Source organism: Zalophus californianus, chromosome 3, assembly GCF_009762305.2.
Source record: "Zalophus californianus isolate mZalCal1 chromosome 3, mZalCal1.pri.v2, whole genome shotgun sequence".
NCBI lineage: Eukaryota > Metazoa > Chordata > Mammalia > Carnivora > Otariidae > Zalophus > Zalophus californianus.
The window spans coordinates 145387723-145409998 of NC_045597.1; the positions used below are offsets into that span (position 1 = coordinate 145387723).

Genomic DNA, 22276 nt, shown 5'->3' on the forward strand with positions numbered 1-22276 from the left:
TAGTCAAAATAATAAAAGCAGATAGTTTTTAAAAATCAAACAGCACTTAAATACTTATAATGAAGTGCAGCATTCTTTAGCTTTATTCCTCCAGAACTAACCAGTCCAGATCTTAGAGCTATTCCTTTTGGAATTTACCTCCATTTATCTAAATGAGATGCTGTATTAGTTTCCTATTGCTGCTGTAACAAATTACCACAAATTTAATGGCTTAAAATAACTTGATTTATTCTCTTTCAGTTCTAGAAGTCAGAAGTCCAGAATCACTGGGCTAACATCAAAGTGTTGATAGGACCAGTTTCTTCTGGAGGTTCTGGGGAGAATCCATTTTCTTTTTTTCTTTTTTCCTTCCTCCCAGCTTCTAGCAGTTACCTGTATTCTACGGTTTGTGGTGCCTTTTATTTTCAAGTGTATCTCCAGTCTGTTTCCATCATCACATCACCTCTCTATAGTTAAAATCTCCCTTCCTTTCCCTTTTGTAAGGGCACTAGCGAATATATTGGGGGCTCACCTGAATAATCGTGGATAATCTTCCCATTTCAAGATAGTTAATTATATCTGCAGAGTCCCTTTTGTCATATAAGGTAAATATTCACAGGTTCCAGGTATTAGGATTTAGTCATGTTGGAGGTCCATTACTCAGTCAACCATATATGATTATGTTGCTAAATGATTTTCAGTTTTCAATATTGGTATATTTATCTTAAGGTAATTGGAGATAATCTATCTTCTCTCCCCTCCATTACTGAATATAATTACATCAGACTTTATTCATTTGTCAGTGTTTACAACTATATAAACACTTTTTTATGCTGAACCAAATAGTATAATTTAGCCTTTCTCTAAAATTTTTATGTCTCTTTAAGTTAATAATTGTTTTTTTCCTGTTTGCTTTTCTCTGTACCATCTGCTCCCTTTATTTTAAGCAAATGTTGCTAAGATACATATCTGTCTTTTTAAAAATGCTCAAAGATAGTTTCAAATACTTTTTTGTTTTGCTTTAAACCGAGAACTTCTCTCTCAACCTCTCTTTTGGCTGTTTCCTGTTTCAGCATGGTATACAGCTATCATCTTAGGACTTGCCTTAGCAAATTTCTAGAGTTGCACTATTTTCCCTAGATGATATGCTTCTTTTTTAGTTTATTTCCTCATTTTGGTGAGGAACATATTTGAGTAGCTTTCTAAGAAAGCTTGTGAGAGAAATGAAATTTAAGACCTCATATCTGAAATGCTTTTTTTCTGTCCTCACACTGGATTGCTAGTTTGTATAGTATTTTAGTTCAGAATTTTGGAGGCATCATTCCATTGTCTTCAAGCTTTTAGTGTTTTGTGGAAGTCATGTGTGGTGATGATTTCTTAGGCTTTGTATGTGGCCTGATTTCCAAAAATTTAAGATCTCTCTATGGTTTGTGTTCTCAATTTCACAGCTGTGCCTTGGTGTGGGACTTTTTCATTTGTTTTCCTGGGGAATTTATGGATAGATCCTTTAAATCAAGACACTTACCTACAGTTCTGGGAAATTTCCCTGAATTTGTTTGGTAATTGCTCTTATGTTTTTTGTTTCCTTTTTCTGGAATTCCTTTTGTTTGTGAGCTCTGCAGAGATTTCTAATTTTCTACTTTTTCTCCCTTACATTGTGTTTTATATATGTATTCTACTTTCTAGGACATGTCTTTAACCTCAGTTTCCAACTCTTGTATTAATTTTTTATTTTGCCGTTTTAAATTTCCAAGAACATTTTTGTTGTAGTTCTCTAAATGTACTTAAAAATATAGTATCCTTTTCTTGTTTTATGGGTAAAATATCTTACCAGTGAGATTAATGTTGGTTTTTATTTTATTCCTGCTCATATTACCTTTTTCCTTCTAGTTCTTATTTCTCTCTCTCTCTCTCTCTCTCTTTTTTTTCCAGTATTCATTCTTTCTTGGTGGGGGTGTATTTAATTGAATGAGACACTAAAAAGGTACTTGGAAACTGTGCATGTATGTGGATCAACATTGGCTGGAGAGTGGAAATTGGTGGCTGTTTTGTCTCTTAGTGGGCTTTACTGTAAGAGGAATGAACAGTCCAGCTAGATTTTTGTTGGGAAAATCTCTGATTTCAGCATATGTAGGTCTTTTTTTCCTTTGAATTTAATTTCCCAAAGAAGAGTTCTTTACATTCAATCTTTAGTCTAAGCGGGTATTCTGAATATAGAAAAGGGAGAAGTCTCCTTTTCAATATGCAGACTTTCACTTAGTCAGTTTCCATATAGTTCTCTACTGTGATTGGACTCACTGGGTCCTGAGTCAGTAAGGTTCTTCCTCAGATACTGAATTCTTGGTCTCTTGAGGTGGAGTGGCTGAAGGATAGTCCTCTGGCTGCCTAAGATAAGGAAGGCCCTGCCATATCATTCCTTTTTATATACACTTTAAACAAGTTTTCCTTGATTTCAGCCAGCATCCTCTTTCACACCTTCCACAGTTCCTGTGTTCTCAAAACCTGAGACTTTCTAGAACACTGTCATTGGGTGTCTGACCGGGCTTAGAGAGGAATACAAGTGTTCAGTTTGCCATGTTTTTGATTGGGCATTGTTCTATCCATTGTTCAATATACTCTTGGGTACAATGAGTTTGTTATCTGAAAAATCTGAGGAAACATTCCCCCCCCAAGATTGCCCTTACTTCAGATGCCACTTGCAAATTTGGAGGTCCCCAAGGCTGCTCTCCATTCAGACCAATTGGCTAAAAATGCAGGGATTTCTCAAACCTACTCTTAAGGTTTGATAATTCATCAGAAAGACTCAGAACCCACTGAAAGTGCTGTGTTTAACGTTACAGTTTTATTATGGCAAAACAGTATAAATTAGAGCCAAAGAAACGCATAGGGCGAAATTTAGGCGAGTTCCAAACATGAAGCTTCCATGACGTGTTACTCTCCCAGCATTGTTAGTGTGGTGCTTATACATGCAATATTGCCAGCTAGGCAAGATTACTGAAGCCTTCATGTCCAGAGTTTTTATTGGAGTTTCATTACAGAAACGTGATTGATTGAGTCATTGATCAAATGGCTAAGATCAGTCTCCAGTTCCCTCCTCTGCCTACAGGTGGGATGATGGCATATGGCTCAAACCCCCACCAGAATCACATGGTTGGTCTTTATGGTGTGATCTGCTCCCAGCCTGAGCATAAACTATCAAGTGCCCTTGAGGCATGTGTGTGAATAACAAAAACACTCCTGTCTCTGGGAAAATAACTAGGATTTAGAGGTTACCTCCAGAAACCTCAACAAAGGCCAGACCTCTCTTTGGTCTGAGGCCAAATTCTTTAGTACACATTGTGCTACTTTGTTTCATGGTAAAAAGGCAACAACACTGCCAGAAATCTCTTTTTCCCAAGTTTCGTATGCCATGTATCTGTTTAAAATTTACCACTCTTTTTATCTCTTGTTTTCATTGATGTTAGTGGCCTATTTTGAAATAATTGAATCTGTTCCTTAATGGAAGACATTTCATAAAGGGTAATAAGGTCTTTTGCCCTCTAATTTGATCTTATGAAGAGTGTTTGAATAGTGATTTACCAAGGGAGACACATTACAGTCCAATTTGATGTGGTTTGATAGGTATACTTTATTTTCATCTTAGAAAGCTTAGCATGTGTGTGTACCAGAAGTCTGATTGAAAGGAAGTAAAATCAGTGGAGCAATTAAACATTAACAAGATGGGGGGCAATTATGCTAAACTTATGTAAATAGTTTTAGATTACGTATAAGTAATTACGTTTTTCAGAGCAGTTGACAGGGCAAAAATTAGATTGCTTATTTGTTTGAGACTTAATTTTGATTTGTTTTATTTTTAAAGGTCATAATGGTTGTCTCATTTTGAGCCTTCATTTAATTTCTTGCTTGAGGGTTATTACATGATGTAGCATTACTAAATTGAACCTTTTTAATGGTAATACACAACATAAAAAATTGGAATTGGCTTCAGATTTTATACTAAAATGCCTTTTACTGTCTTTTGTATGTTAAAAGCATGTCTTTGTAGTAAGAACTAAATTTATTTAAGAGTATCTTTTGTGTGCTTTTGCTTATTTCCTAAAGGGATAGTTGATAAGTTAGTTGATAAGCAGACAATTGTCAGGTAGCGTGTTCCATTTTAAATCGTCTTCATTTCAAAAATGTGTTGTACTTATTAAATGCATCTGTGATAATGAGGAAAAATAATAATTGTTAAATGTATTAAATCATGTATGCGGTTTGACTTTTTTTTCCAACAAATTGTATTGTCTCTTCATGAATTTGGTTTTAGAAGATAAATCTGTAAGACTGATCCATGTAATATACTGAGATTCCATTTCCTTCTTGTATACCTTTTCATTTTCTTTAGAGTTAATAATGATTGCATATTTTCACTTGTTTGATTGCTTTTATAAAAAAATATTTGAATATTCATTTTTCAAGCTTTCTGGCTGCTGAGCTGTTTTTTGTTAACCTGGTTACTTGATGACTGAACATAAGCAGTCAGTCTTGAGCATCTTTCCTTGTTTTCTAGTAGTGTCTAAGATAGTGTTCTGAATTAAATAGATGTTTTAATAATGCCTATAGATCTGAGGTGATCTGAAACATATTTTTTTTCTGAAAGAAAGCCTGTGTTACTAGGTTAAATTAGATTAATTGTGGGTTTCTAAATTTGAGTCCAAATGAAGTATATGGATTCAAGTTGTATAGCATACAAAGAGTTAAGAATTTTCATATCTTTAGGTGACCACATTTTTTTTCTTTTTAGTTAGAATCACATGGTTGCATTAATAGTTTTTACTTAATTGGTACCTTTAACTTTTGATCCTGTTGAGGGTATAGTTTTGTTTTGGTACCATCTGGAGGCAAGAGTTGGACATCATTTGTGGAAGTCTTTTAGACTTGACTCAATATATTTGTGCCTTCAGTATAAAAGAATAATTGTACCAAGTACATCATTTATATTGAAGTTCTGTATTGTTAAAACAGTTAACTTTTGTGAGTTCTTATCTACCACTGTTCCATTTGATTATTGGACTAACGGTTAATTCTTAGGGATATAATAACTTAGGGGAACATTTATTACAAGTTCCAGATACGGTTGACATAAAACATTGTTTAAGTTTAAGGAATACGGTGTGTTCATTTGACATACATATATTACAGAATGACTGTGGTGTAAGCTTTCAATTATATAATACAATATTATTAACAATAATCACCATGGTGTTCTTTACCTCCCAAGAACTTACTCATATTATGAATAAATTTGTACCCTTTGACTAACATCTCCCCATATTCTGCAGCCCCCGTGCCATAGTAACCACTACTCTCTTACTCTGAGTTGGGCTTTTTACATTCCACATAAAAGTGAGATCATACAGTATTTGTCTTTTCTTTGTCTGACTTCTTTCACTTAACAGCATGCACATCATGCCCTCAGGGTCTATCCTTGTTTTGCAAATGGCAGGATTTCCCCCTTCTTGTGGCTGAAAAACAGCCATGACATATATGTATCACCCCTTCTTTATCCATTCATCCACTGAGGGACACTTTGATTGTTTCTGTATCTTTGCTATTGTGAGTAATGCTTCAAGGAACATGGGAATGTAGATATCATTTTGAGATCCTGTTTCCATTTTCTCTGGATATGTACCCATAAGTGGGATTGCTGGATCATACGGTAGTGCTATTTGTAATTTTTGAGGAACCTCCATACAGTTTTTCATAGTGGCTGTACCAATTTATGTTCCCACCAGCAGTGTACAAGGATTTCCTTTTCTTCAAATCCGTGACAACACTTGGTGTCTGTCTTTCTGATGATAGCCTTTCTAAAAGGTGTGAGGTGAAACCTCAGTGTGGTTTTGATTTGCATTTCCCTGATGATTAGTGATTTCGAGAACCATTTTTGGTACCTGTTGGCTATATGTGTGTCTTTGAAAAATGTTATTCAGTTCCTCTGCTGATTTTTTTTTTAAACAAATTATTTGTTTTTTTGCCGTTGAGTTGTATGAGTTCCTTATGTATATTTTGGAGTAACCCCTATCAGATATATGGTTTGCAAATATTTTCTTCCATTCCATATGTTGCCTTTTCATCTTGTTGATGATTTTGTAGATGGCTTTGAAAAGTATGGACTTTAACAGTATTAATTAATGCTTCCTATCCATGAACATGGGATATCTTTCCATTTGTTTGTGTCTTCAGTTTCTTTCATCAAAGTCTTGTGGTTTTCAGGATACAAATCCTTCATCTCTTTTGTTGATTTTATTCCTATGTATTTTATTGTTCTTGATGGTATTTTAAAGGGGATTGTCTTGTTTATTTCTTTTTTATTGTTAGGGTGTAGAAATGCAACTGATTTCTATGTGATTTTGTATCTTGCAACTTTACGGATTCCATTAATTAGTTCTAAAAGTTTTTTAATGGAGTCTTTAAGATTTTCCATGTATGAGAATCATTTTATGTGCAAAAACAGTTTTGTAGCTTTCTTTCCAATTTCGATGCTTTTTATTTTTTATTTTTTTCTTGCTTGGTTGCTCTGGCCAGGACTTCCACTAATATGTCAAAAGGAGTGGTAAGTGGGCACCCTTGTTCTTGATTTTAGAGGAAAAACTTTTCACCTTTCACCATTGAGTATGATGTCAAATGTGGGCTTGACATATATGGCCTTTATGTTGAGGTAGGATCCTCCTATACCCAAGTGTTGAGCATTTTTATCATAAGAGGATGTATTTTTGTCAGTAGCTTTTTCTGCATCTATTGATGATCATCTGATCTTAATCTGGCTTTTGTGTCAGAATAATGCTGGCCTCATAAAATGGAAACCAACATTTATTGAACCTCTTAAACATGTTCTTTCAGTTAATCTTTAATTATGTTGGATAGGTGTTTTATATATGTTTGTGTTTTGTGTTCCTCGCATATAGAATGCAGAACATAGGTTCTATCTCATAGAATTGCTTTTAGTATTAAATATGAATACATGCAAAGAACCTGTAAGTGCACCTTGAATGTAATATAAGTGCTCAGTACTTGCTAGCAATTATCATTAATATTGTTATTGTTTTTGTTTTTATTTTTGTTGTAATATTTAGGAAGTGAGGTTTAATAACTTGTTCTAGTTGTGACAATAAGTAATAGAACTCCATGTGAACTAACTACATACCCATTTACTGTCTTCTCTCTCATTTTCCCATAATGCTGTCTACCAAGGTTAATGATTAGTCCAGAGCTAGCAACACTGGCCTTCTGCCATCCAATCCAATCCTGTTCTGGGCTCCTAACACAATCACATATTGCCTTCCAAAAAAGCAAGATATTGTACTTCTTTTTTCCCCCCATACATTAAAGATACTTTTATTTATTTATTTATTTTTTGTAATTCACTAGCAGTTGGAACATGAGGATTTAAAATAAAGTAATAATATCCCAAAATAAAATTTGGAGGGCTGTTTAGGATTCTTTTTAAAATTTAGTTTGACCTTTTGAGTGTTATAGCTGGAGAGTAACTTGAGTCTCCAGTACTACTTTGTTGTGGATTAACAGCGTGTCACTCTGACTGGTCATTGAATATGTTTGGTAAGAGAACTTTTTCTGTATGGTTCTGAGAAAATCATTTTGTATTCATAAATAGGAAATTAATGAATAGGAAAACTCAGCTACCCTTTTGCATCTCAGCTTTAGATTTGAATAGCTTTATTTTTTTTTAAAGATTTTTATTTATTGAGAGAGAGAGAGAATGGTAGAGAGAGAGCATGAGAGGGAGGAAGGTCAGAGGGAGAAGCAGACTCCCTACTGAGCAGGGAGCCCGATGCAGGACTCGATCCTGGGACTCCAGGATCGTGACCTGAACCAAAGGCAGTCGTGTAACCAACTGAGCCACCCACACACCCTTGAGTAGCTTTATTATTCATTTCCTTATAGCAGTTCCTGTAAATTCTTTCGTTAATCAAGCATTTTTATGGTATATAGGATATACTCAACCCAAGATCAGCATTTACCAAAATACGTGTTTTATAAAGGTAAAATGGCATTATAGGAGATTTGGGGTTGAATAAAGTTAAAAATATTTCTTTATTCAATAATCTTTCAGAGTTTTTTATGTGAATTGTAAATCTTCCATCAGGATAATATATATAGTATATGGCCTTTTATAAAACTTAACACAGTAGCTTTGTCCCCCCCCCCCCTTTTATTTATTTTTTTAAGAGCATACTTTCAGAGCTCCATTTGACTACAAACACTTTGAAATGATTTAGGTTGATTTTCAACTCAATTGGGAATTCAGGACAAATGAATAGGCAGCAGATATAGCAGACACATAGTTAGAATGTATTGAGCAGGGGCACCTGGATGGCTCAGTCAGTTAACCATCTGCCTTCAGCTCAGGTCATGATCCCAGGGTCCTGGGATCCAGTCCCGGGCTCCCTGCTTGGTGGGGAGTCTACTTCTTCCTCTACCTCTCTCCCCTGCTTGTGATCTCTCTTTCTCTCTCTCTGTCTTTCGGATAAATAAATAAAATCTTTAAAAAAAAATAAAAAAAAATGTATTGAGCAGAGAGCTTCCAGAAATCAGTAAACATGGATTGTGAATCATGTATAAGGCCCTGTAGTTGTTCTCAGACTTCTTAGTTTCAGAGTCCTTAATACTCTTTTTTTTTTTTTTTTTTAGTAAGATATTTATTTATTGTTTTAGAGAGAGTGTGGGAAGAGGGGCAGAGGGAGAGAGAGAATCCTCAAGCAGACTCCTCGCTGAGCCCAGATCCTGACTCAGGGCTCCAGCTCAACACCCTGAGATCATGACCTGAGCTGAAATCAAGAGTCGGACGCTCAACTGACTGAGCCACTCAGGCACCTCTTGGGTCCTTAATGCACTCTTAAAAATTGAAGCCCAAAGAGCTTTTGGATTATAGCTATTGATAGTTACTACATTAGAAATTAAAATAATATTTTGCAGTATGTATTCATTTAAAAGTAATTTGTTTCATGTAAACATAAGTAACCTTTTTTTAAAGTAAAAAATAACTTTCTATAAGAAAAGATGCTCATGAGAAGAGTGACATTGCTTTGTGTTTTTCAAATTTTAAGGTCTGGCTTAAGAAATAGCTGAATTCTCTATGTACTTCTATATTCAATCTCTATATTCAATTCTATATTGAATCACATTAAGTATCCTCTGGAAAGGTCCACTGTATACTCATGAAAGTGAGAGTGTAAAGGCAAATGAAACCTTAAATTTTGATCCCGTGAGAGGGGTCATCGGGAGCTCTGGGTCTCCAGTGCACACTTGTAGAACTGCTCCCGTAGTAAATACAAGTGTTAACTACATTACTTCCTAAGAGCTCATACTTTGAATTTGGATTGCCTAGATTGTTAGAATCAAATAAAATTGTACATGTAAAAAATGGTACAATAAATACTCAGTAAAATGCTGCTGTTCATTATTATTTCAAGATTTTTGTCCTGTTATGTCAGTTTTGCTCTCAGTTTTCCATTGGCTTCCCAACTCACTTGAGGTAAAAGCCAGAGGCTTTATTTACAGTGGGTTACAAAGGGTTGTTTTCTTCCTCTGACTTCTTGTGGCCTTTCTGTGTTCATACACTTGTTTTGACCTCAAGTGCCCCTCCTTACTGTGCAAGTACTGGTTTTCTTACTGTTCATCAAACACCAGTCATATCTTTTCTCACAGCCTTTGTACATGATTGTTTTCTCCAGGTAACATTTACTTCTTCAGATATTGGCATGTTTTGTCCTCCAATTCCATTGGGATTTTGGTTTTTGGCTTAATGGCACCTCAGTGAAATCATTTTTCATTTAACCCTTCGATGTATGATATATACACTCTTCCTCTCTCCCTTCTCTGCTTTATTTATTTATTTTTCTGTGGGAGTTTCTGTTTTCTAACATTATTTACTTGTCTCTCTTCCACTAGAATTTAAGTTCCATTAGAGATAGGTTGGTTTTGTTTTTTTTGTTTTGTTTTGTTTTGTTTTTGTTTTTTGGTCTAACTTGTTCACTACTGTATCTTCAATACCTAGAATATGCTTAGTGCAATTTTTTTTTTGTTTTAAGAGAGCATGAGCTAGGATGGGGAGGGACTGAGGGATAGGGAAAGAGAATCCCAAGCAGGTTCCATGCCCATCATGGAGCCCGACATGGGGTTCTATCTCACCACCCTGAGATCATGACCTAAGCCGAAATCAAAAGTCGGATGGTTAACCAACTGAGCCACCCAGGTGCCCCTGCTTGGTGCATATTTAAGTGCTAAAAAATATTTTTTGTTTGAGTGAATCATTATTATTACTACTCTGAAGATGAAAGAATAATCTCTGCTTCTCAGAAATGTGTGGTCTCAGTAAGACAGTGCCTTTGAAATAAAACGAACATGTAAAGCATTTAGCTTGGCATTTTGGACATGTAACAGTACTCACTAATTGGTAGCTGTTATTGAAGGGTAAGCAAAGAAAGAACAGAATTAGACATTTCAGATAGAAATGACCTGAATAAAAGAAAACTGCATTTACATCTCAGGAGCTAGGGTAGATACATTTTAGGGGAATATTGAAAAAATAAGGTTGGAACTATATTGTGGACGCCAAGGCATTTGGATTTTTCCGTAGGTAATGAGTTACTGCATATTTTTAAGGCAGAGGTGCTGTGATGAAAGTGGTAGGTTTGGAAGATGAATCCAAATGGAAGTCCTTGAGGTTGATTGGAAATCCTTCTGCTGTAGGCTGAACTGGAAATTAAAACATTAGCAAATTTATAATAACAAAACTTTTGCAAAATCATAAGTTATGCTCAATTATTAATGAGCTCTGAAATTGTATGGTAGTATAAAATTATCATTTAATTACAGTTGTATGTTTTGAACTATGTTTGCAGTTGCCAGCTTTTAATGTATTTTTTTCATGTAAAACAGATCTTTGATTTAAAATAAACCAAGATGTTTATAATTGGTAACTAACTTACTAAATATACTAATCTAGGGCAAAGTATGTTTAGTCCAGCAAACATTGGTCAACCACGAAAGACAACATTATCTCCTGCACAGTTGGATCCTTTTTATACTCAAGGAGATTCTCTGACTTCTGAAGATCATCTCGATGACACTTGGGTGACTGTGTTCGGGTAAGGTTTCTGAATCATTTACCTTTCCAAAAAAAAAAAAAAAACCCATCCCCAGCATTTATAATAACAAGCATACCAAAAAAAAAAAAAAGATCGCACAACAAATGCTCATATACCTACCAGCTGGCTTCTACAGTTGTTAATATTTTACTTACATTCATTTTATCTTCCATTAATTCATCTTTTTTTGTTGGTACATTTCAGAGTAAGTTGCACACATCACTACAAATCAATCACCCTGACACTTCAGAATGTATATTATTTATTTAATTTAATTTAATTTATTTTTTTAGAGAGGGAGGGGTAGGGGAAAGGGGAAAGAGAATCTTAAGTAGGCTCAATGCTCAGCGCAGAGCCCTACGTGAGGCTCCATCTCACAACCCTGAGATCATGACCTGAGCTGAAATCAAGAGTCAGACACTTAACCGACTGAGCCTCCCAGGTGCCCCCAGCATGCACATTATTAACTAGTGTTCAGTATTTGTATGTAGTTTTTTTTTTTAATCGTTTATCTGTTTGCCACTTCTCATATTCTTTTCTCTTAAGCGTATTTGCTGGATAATGGAACAGGATTGCCTCTTTAGACTTAGGAATCTCCTTTCTTTGTAGTGGTTATTACTCTGCCTTTTTTTTTTTAATTTGAGAGAGGGATTGAGCACGAGCATGGGGAGGAGCAGAGGGAGAAGCAGATTCCCCACTGAGCAGGGAGCCCAATGTGGGACTCGATCTCAGGACTCTGGGATCATGACCTGAGCTGAAGGCAGACGCTTAACCGACTAAGCCACCCAGTCGCCCGTATTACTCTGCTTATATTGGACTTAACCAGTTTGGAACTATCAAATTGAATTTCATTTGTATATGTACATACTGTGTCACAAGGTTGGTACTTTATAGTTACAGGATACTGAGTATTAATAGAAATTGTACATGCCCTAGATACATTTTGAATAGATTTTTAGATTAAAAAAAGTACTCTAAAGCATTTTGGAGATCATACTGCATCATCTGCAGATGAGAAAACTGAGGTTTTAGATTAAGTGATTTATTCAGAGGTTTACATCTAGTTATTAGTAAAGTGTCAGCAAAAAGCCTTAGGTCCTTTGATTTTTAAGCTGTTATTGTTCATACTGTACTACATAAGGTTTGCTTCTGAAAGTGTGATACGTCATACTGATATTTGGTCTTACTATATTTAGTTTTGGGGTAAAAAGTGAGCTTCTTGAAGGACAATGCACAGTAAATGTTAGTGGACTTTATATATTCAATTTATTTAAAATTTAAAAATTCAAAGGAATATATAGGAATCTCCAGTGAAAACTTTTCCTTCCTACTTTTGTCCCCAGCTACAGTTTTTCTCCCCTTTAAGGCAGTATTTGCCACCTGTCTTTTGTGTAACCTTCCAGAGAGATTCTAATCCTCCTTAGGTAAAAAATGGAGATCATCTTATTCTCCAGAAAGCCCATTCATAGCAATTGGATGGCTTGATTGTTTTTTTCTTTTTTATGTTTAAATTTTCATATTCTCTCACGACATGGCTATGCCTTTGAACTTGGATGTCTACTCCCAAATCTGTTTTGGGGCTCAGTAGTAATGGTGTCACTTTTAAGAGTCCTCAGTAATTAGATAAATTACTTGACGTTCTTCTGTTAGTCTTTTTCTTCATTTTTAAGATATACACGTTCCCACCTATTAATTTTCTGTTGGTTTTATGTTTTAGTAACCCTCTATATGAGTTTGGTTGCAAGAAATGAAACGTTTTCTTCTAAGGGATAAAATATTTTGATCATTTTGGGCGCCTGGGTGGCTCAGTCGTTAAGCGTCTGCCTTCCGCTCAGGTCATGATCCCAGGGTCCTGTGATCGAGCCCCACATCGGGCTTCCCTGCTCAGCGGAAAGCCTGCTTCTCCCTCTCCCACTCCCCCCCGCGTGTGTTCCCTCTCTCGCTGTGTCTCCCTCTGTCAAATAAAATAAATAAATAAATAAAATCTTTAAAAAAAAGATTTTGATCATTTATAGTGATCTAGAGTAGTACATCTAAAATATGGATGTTCTTTCTTTGATAATTTAACTTTTTCCTGTTGATTCAGGGTCATCATGAAATGTTATTCATTATTTTAAGGGGTTCTTTTACAGGATACTGGAATGTTTCCACTCAAAGTGGTCCCTAGAGTTTTAGAATTACATTTTCTTTTTCAAGTACCTCCCTCACTTGCAACCGTTAATTTTCTTTCATTTTTATTTTCTTCAACTCTGCTTTGTAGGCACTTTGCTTTATTTGTTGCTTTTCTTTGAGGTTACAAATCTTATATCCAAACATATATAACATAAAGTAAAATTTCAGTCCTGAATGCAGTATTTTACTCATACACATTTTAATATGTGGATTTTATCATTTATTTTTGTGACTCAGATTTTTTTCCCTTAGGTTCTAATCCAGGTTCTTGATAACTGAGAGTTACTTGTTAAGGAAACTCCAGATTTTCAATTTAAAATAGCTTTATTGTTTGGACTATAAAAATAATGTCTGATAAAATATTTAAACCATACAGAACTTTAAGAAGAAAATAAAAATCACAATTTTCTCAGAGATTTTTGGCTATTAAAACCTTGGTAACCATCCTTTTAAATGTTTCTATACCATTGATATTGGTACTGACTTTTCGTTTTTGTTTCAGAACTAAATTTCTGAATTTTCAGTTGGTGCTCAATGTATAATAATATGAGTATATAATTTAAAATTCTTTTCCTCTTAATAACTGTAGTATACCTAAGTATTTCACACACACACACACACACACACAGACACACACAAACGCTCACATGCCCTTGTAAAATATATACAGAGCTGCAACATCATAGTTCTTTCCTTAAGGGTTTGGTAATGGCAGTGAGAATGGAATTTTAGAGTTTTCATAGATGGAATCTGGGGATGGAGAAGAATGGCTGAGTCAAAACTATCTTTAATATACTTGCATTTGGGTGATAAGCAATGATAGATTTAAGCTGATACAGGGGGAAACAATGATCAGGGATTTCCTATTATTCTAGTCTGTTATGGGAAACTTATCTTGAAACACAAGTATGGTAATTTGCATTTGTATTTATTATGAAAGTTGACTGGACAACTCTTTTTTCAGGTTTCCTCAAGCATCTGCTTCCTATATATTATTACAATTTGCACAGTATGGGAATATCTTAAAACATGTGGTAAGGCTTACTTCATTTCAGTTCAAGATTTAGCCTGAAGAAAAATAAGCTGTAAATTGAGGGAAACTCTGCTGCTGAATATTGTCTGCTTTTTCCAAACTTAAAAGTTTTTCTTTCTTTTTTTAAGTTTTCATTGAATATGTCTGTTGGAGTCTAGAAGGCTAGAAGTTGCATAGTAGTTGATAAAAAGGGATGAAGAGAGAAGATAAGAGAGTGAGAATTTCAGGCTCCACCCCCCCACTTCTTTTTTAATAGTTCACAGTCTTAACAAAAATTACATCAAATATTATATTACTTTCTTCCAGTGTGAGCTTGTTTTATTGGAGATAAAGGAAAAGAGAGAAGTTCCTGATTTACAGAGTTCTTAGGGCTTTTTTTTAACTTGTAGAGAGCTTTTTTGAAAAAGTATCTTACCTTACCTATAACAAGTTATAAATAACAAATCTTTTTTCTGTTACCAGGGATTGACTTACTTTAATTCCTACAGAGAATAAGATTGATGAATACAATTTTTAAAAACTTGATAGCAAGTGTTAATAAGACTTATTTATAAGGAACAATTATCTTTTGAGGATTACTTTCAGAGAATATTTGCCACATATCCTTTTTTCTCGTTTTTTTAAAGATTTTATTTATATATTTATGTTAGAGAGTGAGAGAGCATGAGCTGGGGAAGGAGCAGACGGAGAGGGATAAGCAGACTCCTTGCTGAGTGTGGAGCCCCACGCGGCTCCATCCCAGGACCCTGAGGTCATGACCAGAGCCAGAATCAAGAGTTCCTTGCTTAACTGACTGAGCCACCCGGGCGCCCCAGTATTTGCCACATATTCTTTATAGTAGAGAATTGAGAGTTAGGTAGAAATTATTGAAATTGTTTAATAAGGGGTCACCTAGGTGGCTTAGTTGGTTAAGCATCTGCCTTCGGCTCAGGTCATGATCTCAGGGTCCTGGGGTCGGGCTCTGCATCGGGCTCCCTGCTCAGTAGGGAGTCTGCTTCTCTCTCTCCCCCTGCTCCTCCATCCTGCTCGTGCTCTCTCTCGCTAACTCACTCTCAAATAAGTAAATAAAATCTTTAAAAAAAGAAAAATTGTTTAATAGGATTTTTGTTGAATCCTGCATACAGCTTGTTATGGGGCATCAAATAAAAAGTGGAAGCAGATATATATATTTTTTAAGATTTTATTTATTCATTTGAGAGAGGGAGAGTACAGAGGGAGAGTGAGATGGAGAAGCAGACTCCCCACTGAACAGGGAGCCCAATGTGGGGCTCAGTCCCAGGACCCTGGCTTCATGACCTGAGCCGAAGGGAGATGCTTAACTGACTGAGCCACCCAGGCGCCCCTATATCTTCATATATTTGTATTTTCTAATAGAATTCATTTTTTAGATTTTATATATTTTATGTTTTAAGAGACAACTTCATTCTTTGCAGATGTCTAACACAGGAAATTGGATGCATATTCGTTATCAATCTAAACTGCAGGCCCGGAAAGCCTTAAGCAAAGATGGGAGGATTTTTGGAGAGTCTATCATGATTGGTGTAAAACCATGTATAGATAAAGTAAGTTATTGCTGATGTAAGGAAAATAGCTTAATCTATATGAAGAGCAGGAATCTAAGCACTGACATTGACGGTTATTGCCACTTTGCTTCACTATGCCCCTTTTTCTTGCAAAATGTGATGATGTTATAGTACTGTTTTCATGGGAAGCCAAAGATGTCACAGGACTTTAGAATTTAGAGATAATCCATACAAACCACTTCATTTTACAGATTAAGAGGCCAAGAGGACCTAAATAACTTACAGTGGTTAAAGGTGAGACCTAGATTTTAGGTCTCTTAACTTCTCATTCTCTTGTGCAAAGCAACATCAAATTCTTTAAATACTTTAAAAGAATGCTGCTGTTTCAGAACAAAAGGTTTCACAGGAATAGTTAACAGGGTTAACTATTAAATTGCTGAAGCTTTTTATTAGTCATTTTTTTAAAATCTTTTAAAACATATATACCTATAAAATAATATTTAGCACAATTTATACTTTGTGGCTTGTAAAATCATGGTCATTCTTAAATAATTTTGCATGAACTTCTACTGTCCACCAGCACTGTGCTTGGTGCTTGTATACACACATTAATGCACAAAAGCAGGTATGGTTCCTGTTCTTATAATCTGTGGTTGCTGTAAAGTTATGTAATTATTATATTGTGCTGTAACAGATGTTTGTAGAGGCTAGAGGAGAATCTGGGGTTCCTGGCTACTAAGTAACACTGGACTTCAGTCCTCCCCCCTCCCCCAGGATTTCCTCAAGATTCTGGTTTTTCTTCCTTGTATTTTTTCCTAGTATTTGTTAGGAGATTTTTACTCTTTGAAGTCTCTAGTTGTCTTGATCATGTTTGAGGCCACTGAAGTGAACTTTCTGTCTGAGCATTGTATCTCAAATAGTGTAAGCTAAGAAGCCTATATTGTTTTAGCAAGGCTGAAATTGTTTGAAAGGTTAATTAGATCAAAGAAAATATGCTCCTTTTAATAAAGTTTCCTTTCTAAATAGGATGTAATAGTGAATAATAACATATTATCTTTATAAACAGAGAAGTTCTTTATCTTTATTTTTCCAGAGTGTTATGGAAAACAATGACAGGTGTGCTTTATCATCTCCATCTCTAGCCTTTACACCACCAATCAAAACCTTAGGTACACCAACCCAACCTGGAAGTACTCCTAGGATTTCTACCATGAGACCTCTTGCTACAGCATACAAAGCTTCTACTAGTGACTATCAGGTATTTTAAGAATTAGATAAAGAAGATATACTTTATTTGTTTTTGTATTTATTTATACACTTTAAAGGGGGAAGTGCCTAGCATGTTTAACTTTTTCATTGGGTTGATTTGTATGCCATTTAATATTTCTTACTGAAGTGATTGCCTTGATGAAATACCTATAAACTTTGCATTCTTAAATTTCCTATTTTAAAAATTAGAACTTTGGCCAATTGAAAACTTATGTTGAATTTTTAAAAAATGTCTTTCCCATTATTTAAAACATTTTGAGAGTTTTAGTTTTTTCTGAGTTATATTTGCATACATTAAAAGTTTTCTCTTGTGAACATCTCTGGCATGAGGGAATATCAAAACCCTTTGACTAAGTCTGATGGCATCACAAATGAAGAATCTCAGGTTGGAGTAGCTGTGGTTATCAGAGAAACTACTGGCCAGCTCCCATTTCATAATTTCTCATTTCAAAAAGTTTAAAGGAAAAGTTCATTGTATTCATTGAAGAATGATAAAAGTATTATGACTCTCATTCAGTATGTTATTATTGTCCCCTACTAAGTTAACCAGGTTCTGAACTTGCCTAGCTATAGACATGGGTCCTGAAACAGCGGATAAAACACTTTCCACTTTAGTAAGACAGGTAGTGACAATTTAGTCTTTTGATTTACCCTGAAATTTGGAGACTAGAAGTATTTTTTTCCTTTAAGTTTTTTCTTTTAAACCAGTATTTTTTATTTTTTTTTTTATTTTTAAAGTAGGCTCCACACCCAGTGCGGGGCTTGAACTTACAACCCTGAGATTAAAAGTCACATGTTCTACCGACTGAGCCAACCAGGTGCCCCTAAAGCAGTATTTTAAAATCCTCATTTCCTATCATATGATCTCACTGATGTGAGGAATTTGAGAAATAAGACAGAGGATCATAGGGGAAGGGAGGGAAAAGTGAAACAAGATGAAACCAGAGAGGGAGACAAACCATAAGAGACCCAACAGGGTTATTGGACTGGAGGGGGGTGGGAGGGTGGGGTGGCTGGGTGATAGACATTGGGGAGGGTATGTACTGTGGTGAGCGCTGTGAATTGTGTAAGACTGTTGAATCACAGACCTCTACCCCTGAAACAAATAATACATTATATGTTAATAAAAAAATAAAAATAACAATCCTCATTTCCTGGGGTACCTGGGTGGCTCAGTCAGTTAAGCATCCGACTCAATCTCAGCTCAGGAGCTCAGGTCTTGATCTCAGAGTTGTGAGTTCAAGCCCTGCATTGGGCCCCATGCTGGGCGTGTAGCCTACTTTAAAACAAAACAAAACAAAACTCTTGTAGCTTTTGTGTTGTTTGTTCAGTTTCCTAATAAAAGGAGCAGATGTAATTTATCTTGCCAAAGGAGTAAGATTTTGTCCTTCTTTAGAGCATAAGGATGTTCTAACTGAATCCACATATTAATCTTTAAATATTACAAATGCGTTTAACTGTTTGGCTCTTTTAAATTAGTTAACTCTAGAATTGACTATGATCCTGAGGAAACTATAACCTAACAATTGTGTTTTTTTAATAGGTAATTTCTGACAGACAAACGCCAAAAAAAGATGAAAGTCTTGTATCCAAAGCAATGGAGTACATGTTCGGCTGGTAGTATAGTAAGAGCTAAGAACTCACCTACCATGGAGGAGGCTGCTACACTAAAACAGAGTTAGCAGAGTACTGCTGCCTTTCCTTTGGTTAGTTGTATAACCACTCATGGCAGTACTGGATAGCTATCTCACTTTCTTTAGAAGCCTTTTTCTTTAAGGATACAGCATATTTGTAGCTCGCACTTTAAAAGATGCTTGAGATACGTTTTAAAGAAACAAAAAATCCCTGTAAATAGGATTTTGTGCTCTCTGTGATAGTGCATGCTTAAGCGCAAAAACTCAGCATTGATTACCGTAAATTATCTAATTGAATTTGTGGTGAAGATTTGTAGTCTTCATGAGTTGGTGGGGTGAATTTCATGAAGGGTAACTTGTACAGCTCCTTATGACAAGACACAAAGATTATAATTAACAATTTGAATTATGGTCTTTTAATTTAGATAGTATTTAATATTTTAATTATCCTTGTTTATATGTGTCGTGTCTTGCCGTGGATTGTCATCCTTCAGTATTCTAAAACCAAAACAGTCTTTTTAAAAACCTACTAAAGTTTCTTGATAATAAACTTTGTCAATTATATATGTTGAACCTTTTTTGTAAGTGATTTATTTTATTAACTATTTAAAAAAATTGAAGTGTTCGCTGAAATAGAGGAAATATGTCATGAATCTCCACATACCTGTAATTTAGCTTTAAGAACCATCAATATTTTGCCTTGTTTCTTCTCTCCCCCTTTTGTTTAAAGCCCATCTCAGATATGATGTCATTTTATTTTTATTTATTTATTTTTAAAGATTTTATTTATTTATTTGATGGAGAGAGAGAGCGTGTGGCAGGCATAGGGAGAATGAGAAGCAGGCTCCCCACTGAGCAGGGAGTCCGATGTGGGGCTTGATCCCAGGGCCCTGGGATCATGACCTGAGCCGAAGGCAGACGCTTAACCGATTGAGCCACTCAGGCGCCCTGATGTCATTTTAATTTAAATACTTGAGGATATATCAAAAAAGAACATTCCCACTTATAATTACAGTATCAGTATCACACCTGACAGAATTAGTAACAGTTTCTTATATCTAATGTACAGTCCATTTAAAAATTTCCCAGTTATCAGGGCACCTGGGTGGTTCAGTTGGTTAAGTTCTGACTTTAGCTTAGGTCAAGATCTCAGGATCCTGGGATTGAGCCCTGCATTGGGCTCCACCCTCAGCAGGGAGTCTGCTTGTCCCTCTGCCCCTCCCCCTGCTCATGTGCTCTCTCTCTCTGTCCCAAATAAATAAAATCTTAAAAAAAAAAAATTCCCAGTTATCTCCAAAATGTATTTATGGTTGGTTGGTTCAAATCACTGTCTAGAGTAGGTATACATGGTATATTTGGTTGTTTTTTCTTTTTCTTTTTTTTACGATTTATTTATTTATTTTAGAGAGAGCAGGGGGAGCGGCAGAGGGAGACAAGCAAATTCCCTGCTGAGCGGGGATCCCGATGGGGGTGCTCAGTCCCAGGACCCTGAGATCATGACCTGAGCTGAAATCAAGAGTCAGCGCTTAACCAACTGAGCCACCCGGGTGCCCCTGGTTGTTTTATTTTTAAAGTATCTTGAAATCTAAATTAGTTCCTGCTCTCTTCACACCGTGACTTCTTGAAGAAACCATGGGAGTTGCCTATAGAGTCTCATAGACTCAGTTTGGTTGATTGCTCTTGTGTTTAATTTGTTCTGTCATTTATCCTGTATCCTAAAAGTTGGATCTAGAGAGGAATAACTAGATTCTGATTTCTCTTTTCTTCCTTTTTTTTTGAGCAATAATACTTGATAGTATGGTGCACCTTATATTTAATCTATGCATTTAATTCTGGTTGTCTCACTTTTACTGAGGCTCCAATTGGTCATTGGGCACATAGGCAAAATCTTGACACCTTTGTTGGAAAATTCCCTATAACTTTTTTGCATTATGTTTTTGAGAGTGTTCGTTAATGGTATTTGCCTGAGTCAGTTATTTCATTAAGGTTTGCAAAATGAAAAATTTCCAAATCTATCATTTTCTGTTGTATTTATTAGCTGGAATTCTTTTACATATAAAAACCTTGCTCCACCCACTAGGGCTATTTGGTTACATGGAATATATTCATACCAGAATGGCAGGATAAATATTTCATCCTTTCCTCTTACATTTTTCAGAGTAATTTTTGGCGCCCTGGCAACTCTAATTGGTGTCCAGTGAGTTAAAAAAAAATGTTTTTCCCTTTAGTATCACTAGACACAGCTTTTTTTTTATCACTGTTTTTAGTCACTTGTCATTATTCTTTTGTTCAAATTATTACCCTTAGCTAGTAGAACCTCATCAAGCTGGCTTTTGAGTGAAAAGAGGTTTTTAATTGAAATAATATTTCATCATAGTACAAGTATCTAGGTAATCTGCATCTTTCTTTAATACATCTTTATAAAGAATAAAATAGCACATTGTATGGGAAGGTATTGATGTGCTTATTAATAAGATCACAGCAAACTACCATTGAAGATTTGTTTAGTTCTCTGAGGTGAAGTGTCATACTAAGGAATATACTGGCATGGTAAAAATCCATTTATCGTTACATTTATAGAGTTTTTCTTCTAATACTTAACATCAAAGTTTTTCTCTTACAACTTAAAATAAGATTGTATTTTATATCTTACAGAACTCTGTTTTTCAAGGTAGAACTGGCTGCTAAATCCCATTAAACTCTTGCATTTGTATTTGTGTTTTACACATTTTTGTAAACGGATTATAGTTTTTTTGTTTGTTTTTGAGAGGGCATTTTATTTCTGTAGACCTTGTGGAGCATGAAGTTTGCTTTCTGACTAAAAATACTTGTTTGCTATGTTGATTTTGTGTAAGCCCAATATTGTATTACTTGTCTTTGTATTCATAACATCATTTACTTAAAAAGAGCCAGAAAAGATATAAATGTATCAAACCAACACATTGTGTGACTTAAACTTACACGGTGTTGTATGTCAGTTATATCTCAATTAAAAAAAATAATAAAAACAATAAAAACCAAAACGAATAGAAAAGAGCAAGGAAAATATTAGAAAGCAAACTGCCATATTTTTCAGTACTACAAAACACAACAGAAGTGGAAACTGAGAAAGTTATTAAAGTTACACTGAACCAAGCCTCGTCCTCAAAATTCAGAAAAGCTGATTTCATACAAAAATAAGTAACATAAAACTATAGTCATGCAAAGTTGTTATAAAAAATGGATGGTAATGGGGTCCCTAGGTGGCTCAGGTCATGATCATGGGGTCCTGGGATCGAGCCCCACATCAGGCTTCTTGCTCACCGGGGAGCCTGTTTCTCCCTCTGCTTGTGCTCTCTCTCCTCTCCCTCTCTGACAAATAAAATCTTAAAAAAAAATGGATGGTAAGGAACAAAATATCCGAAAGACATTGAACACCAGAACGGCATGCCCATAAGAGGTCAGAACTATGACCTAATATTTAAAAATGACTTCTAAGATGTTTTGAAAATGATACGAAGTATGAAAGAATACCAA

The 22276-nt window shown here is 35.3% G+C and overlaps 1 protein-coding gene across 7 annotated transcripts in view; it reads left to right on the forward strand.

Annotated features, from left to right (window-relative positions):
• The window catches only part of NUP35 (nucleoporin 35), a 38963-nt gene extending 19628 nt beyond the window's left edge, over nt 1–19335 (forward strand). For 5 of the 7 annotated variants that reach the window (XM_027589009.1, XM_027589007.1, XM_027589010.1 and 2 more), the window contains 5 exons: nt 10988–11129; nt 14266–14335; nt 15768–15896; nt 16951–17115; nt 18670–19335. In XM_027589009.1, coding sequence (XP_027444810.1) covers nt 10988–11129; nt 14266–14335; nt 15768–15896; nt 16951–17115; nt 18670–18747 — 584 coding nt within the window. In that variant the 3' untranslated portion in view covers nt 18748–19335. The remainder of the gene's footprint in view (nt 1–10987; nt 11130–14265; nt 14336–15767; nt 15897–16950; nt 17116–18669) is intronic. The other 2 variants (XM_027589006.1, XM_027589011.1) reach the window with 2 other exon arrangements.
• Nucleotides 19336–22276: the final 2941 nt, after the last annotated feature.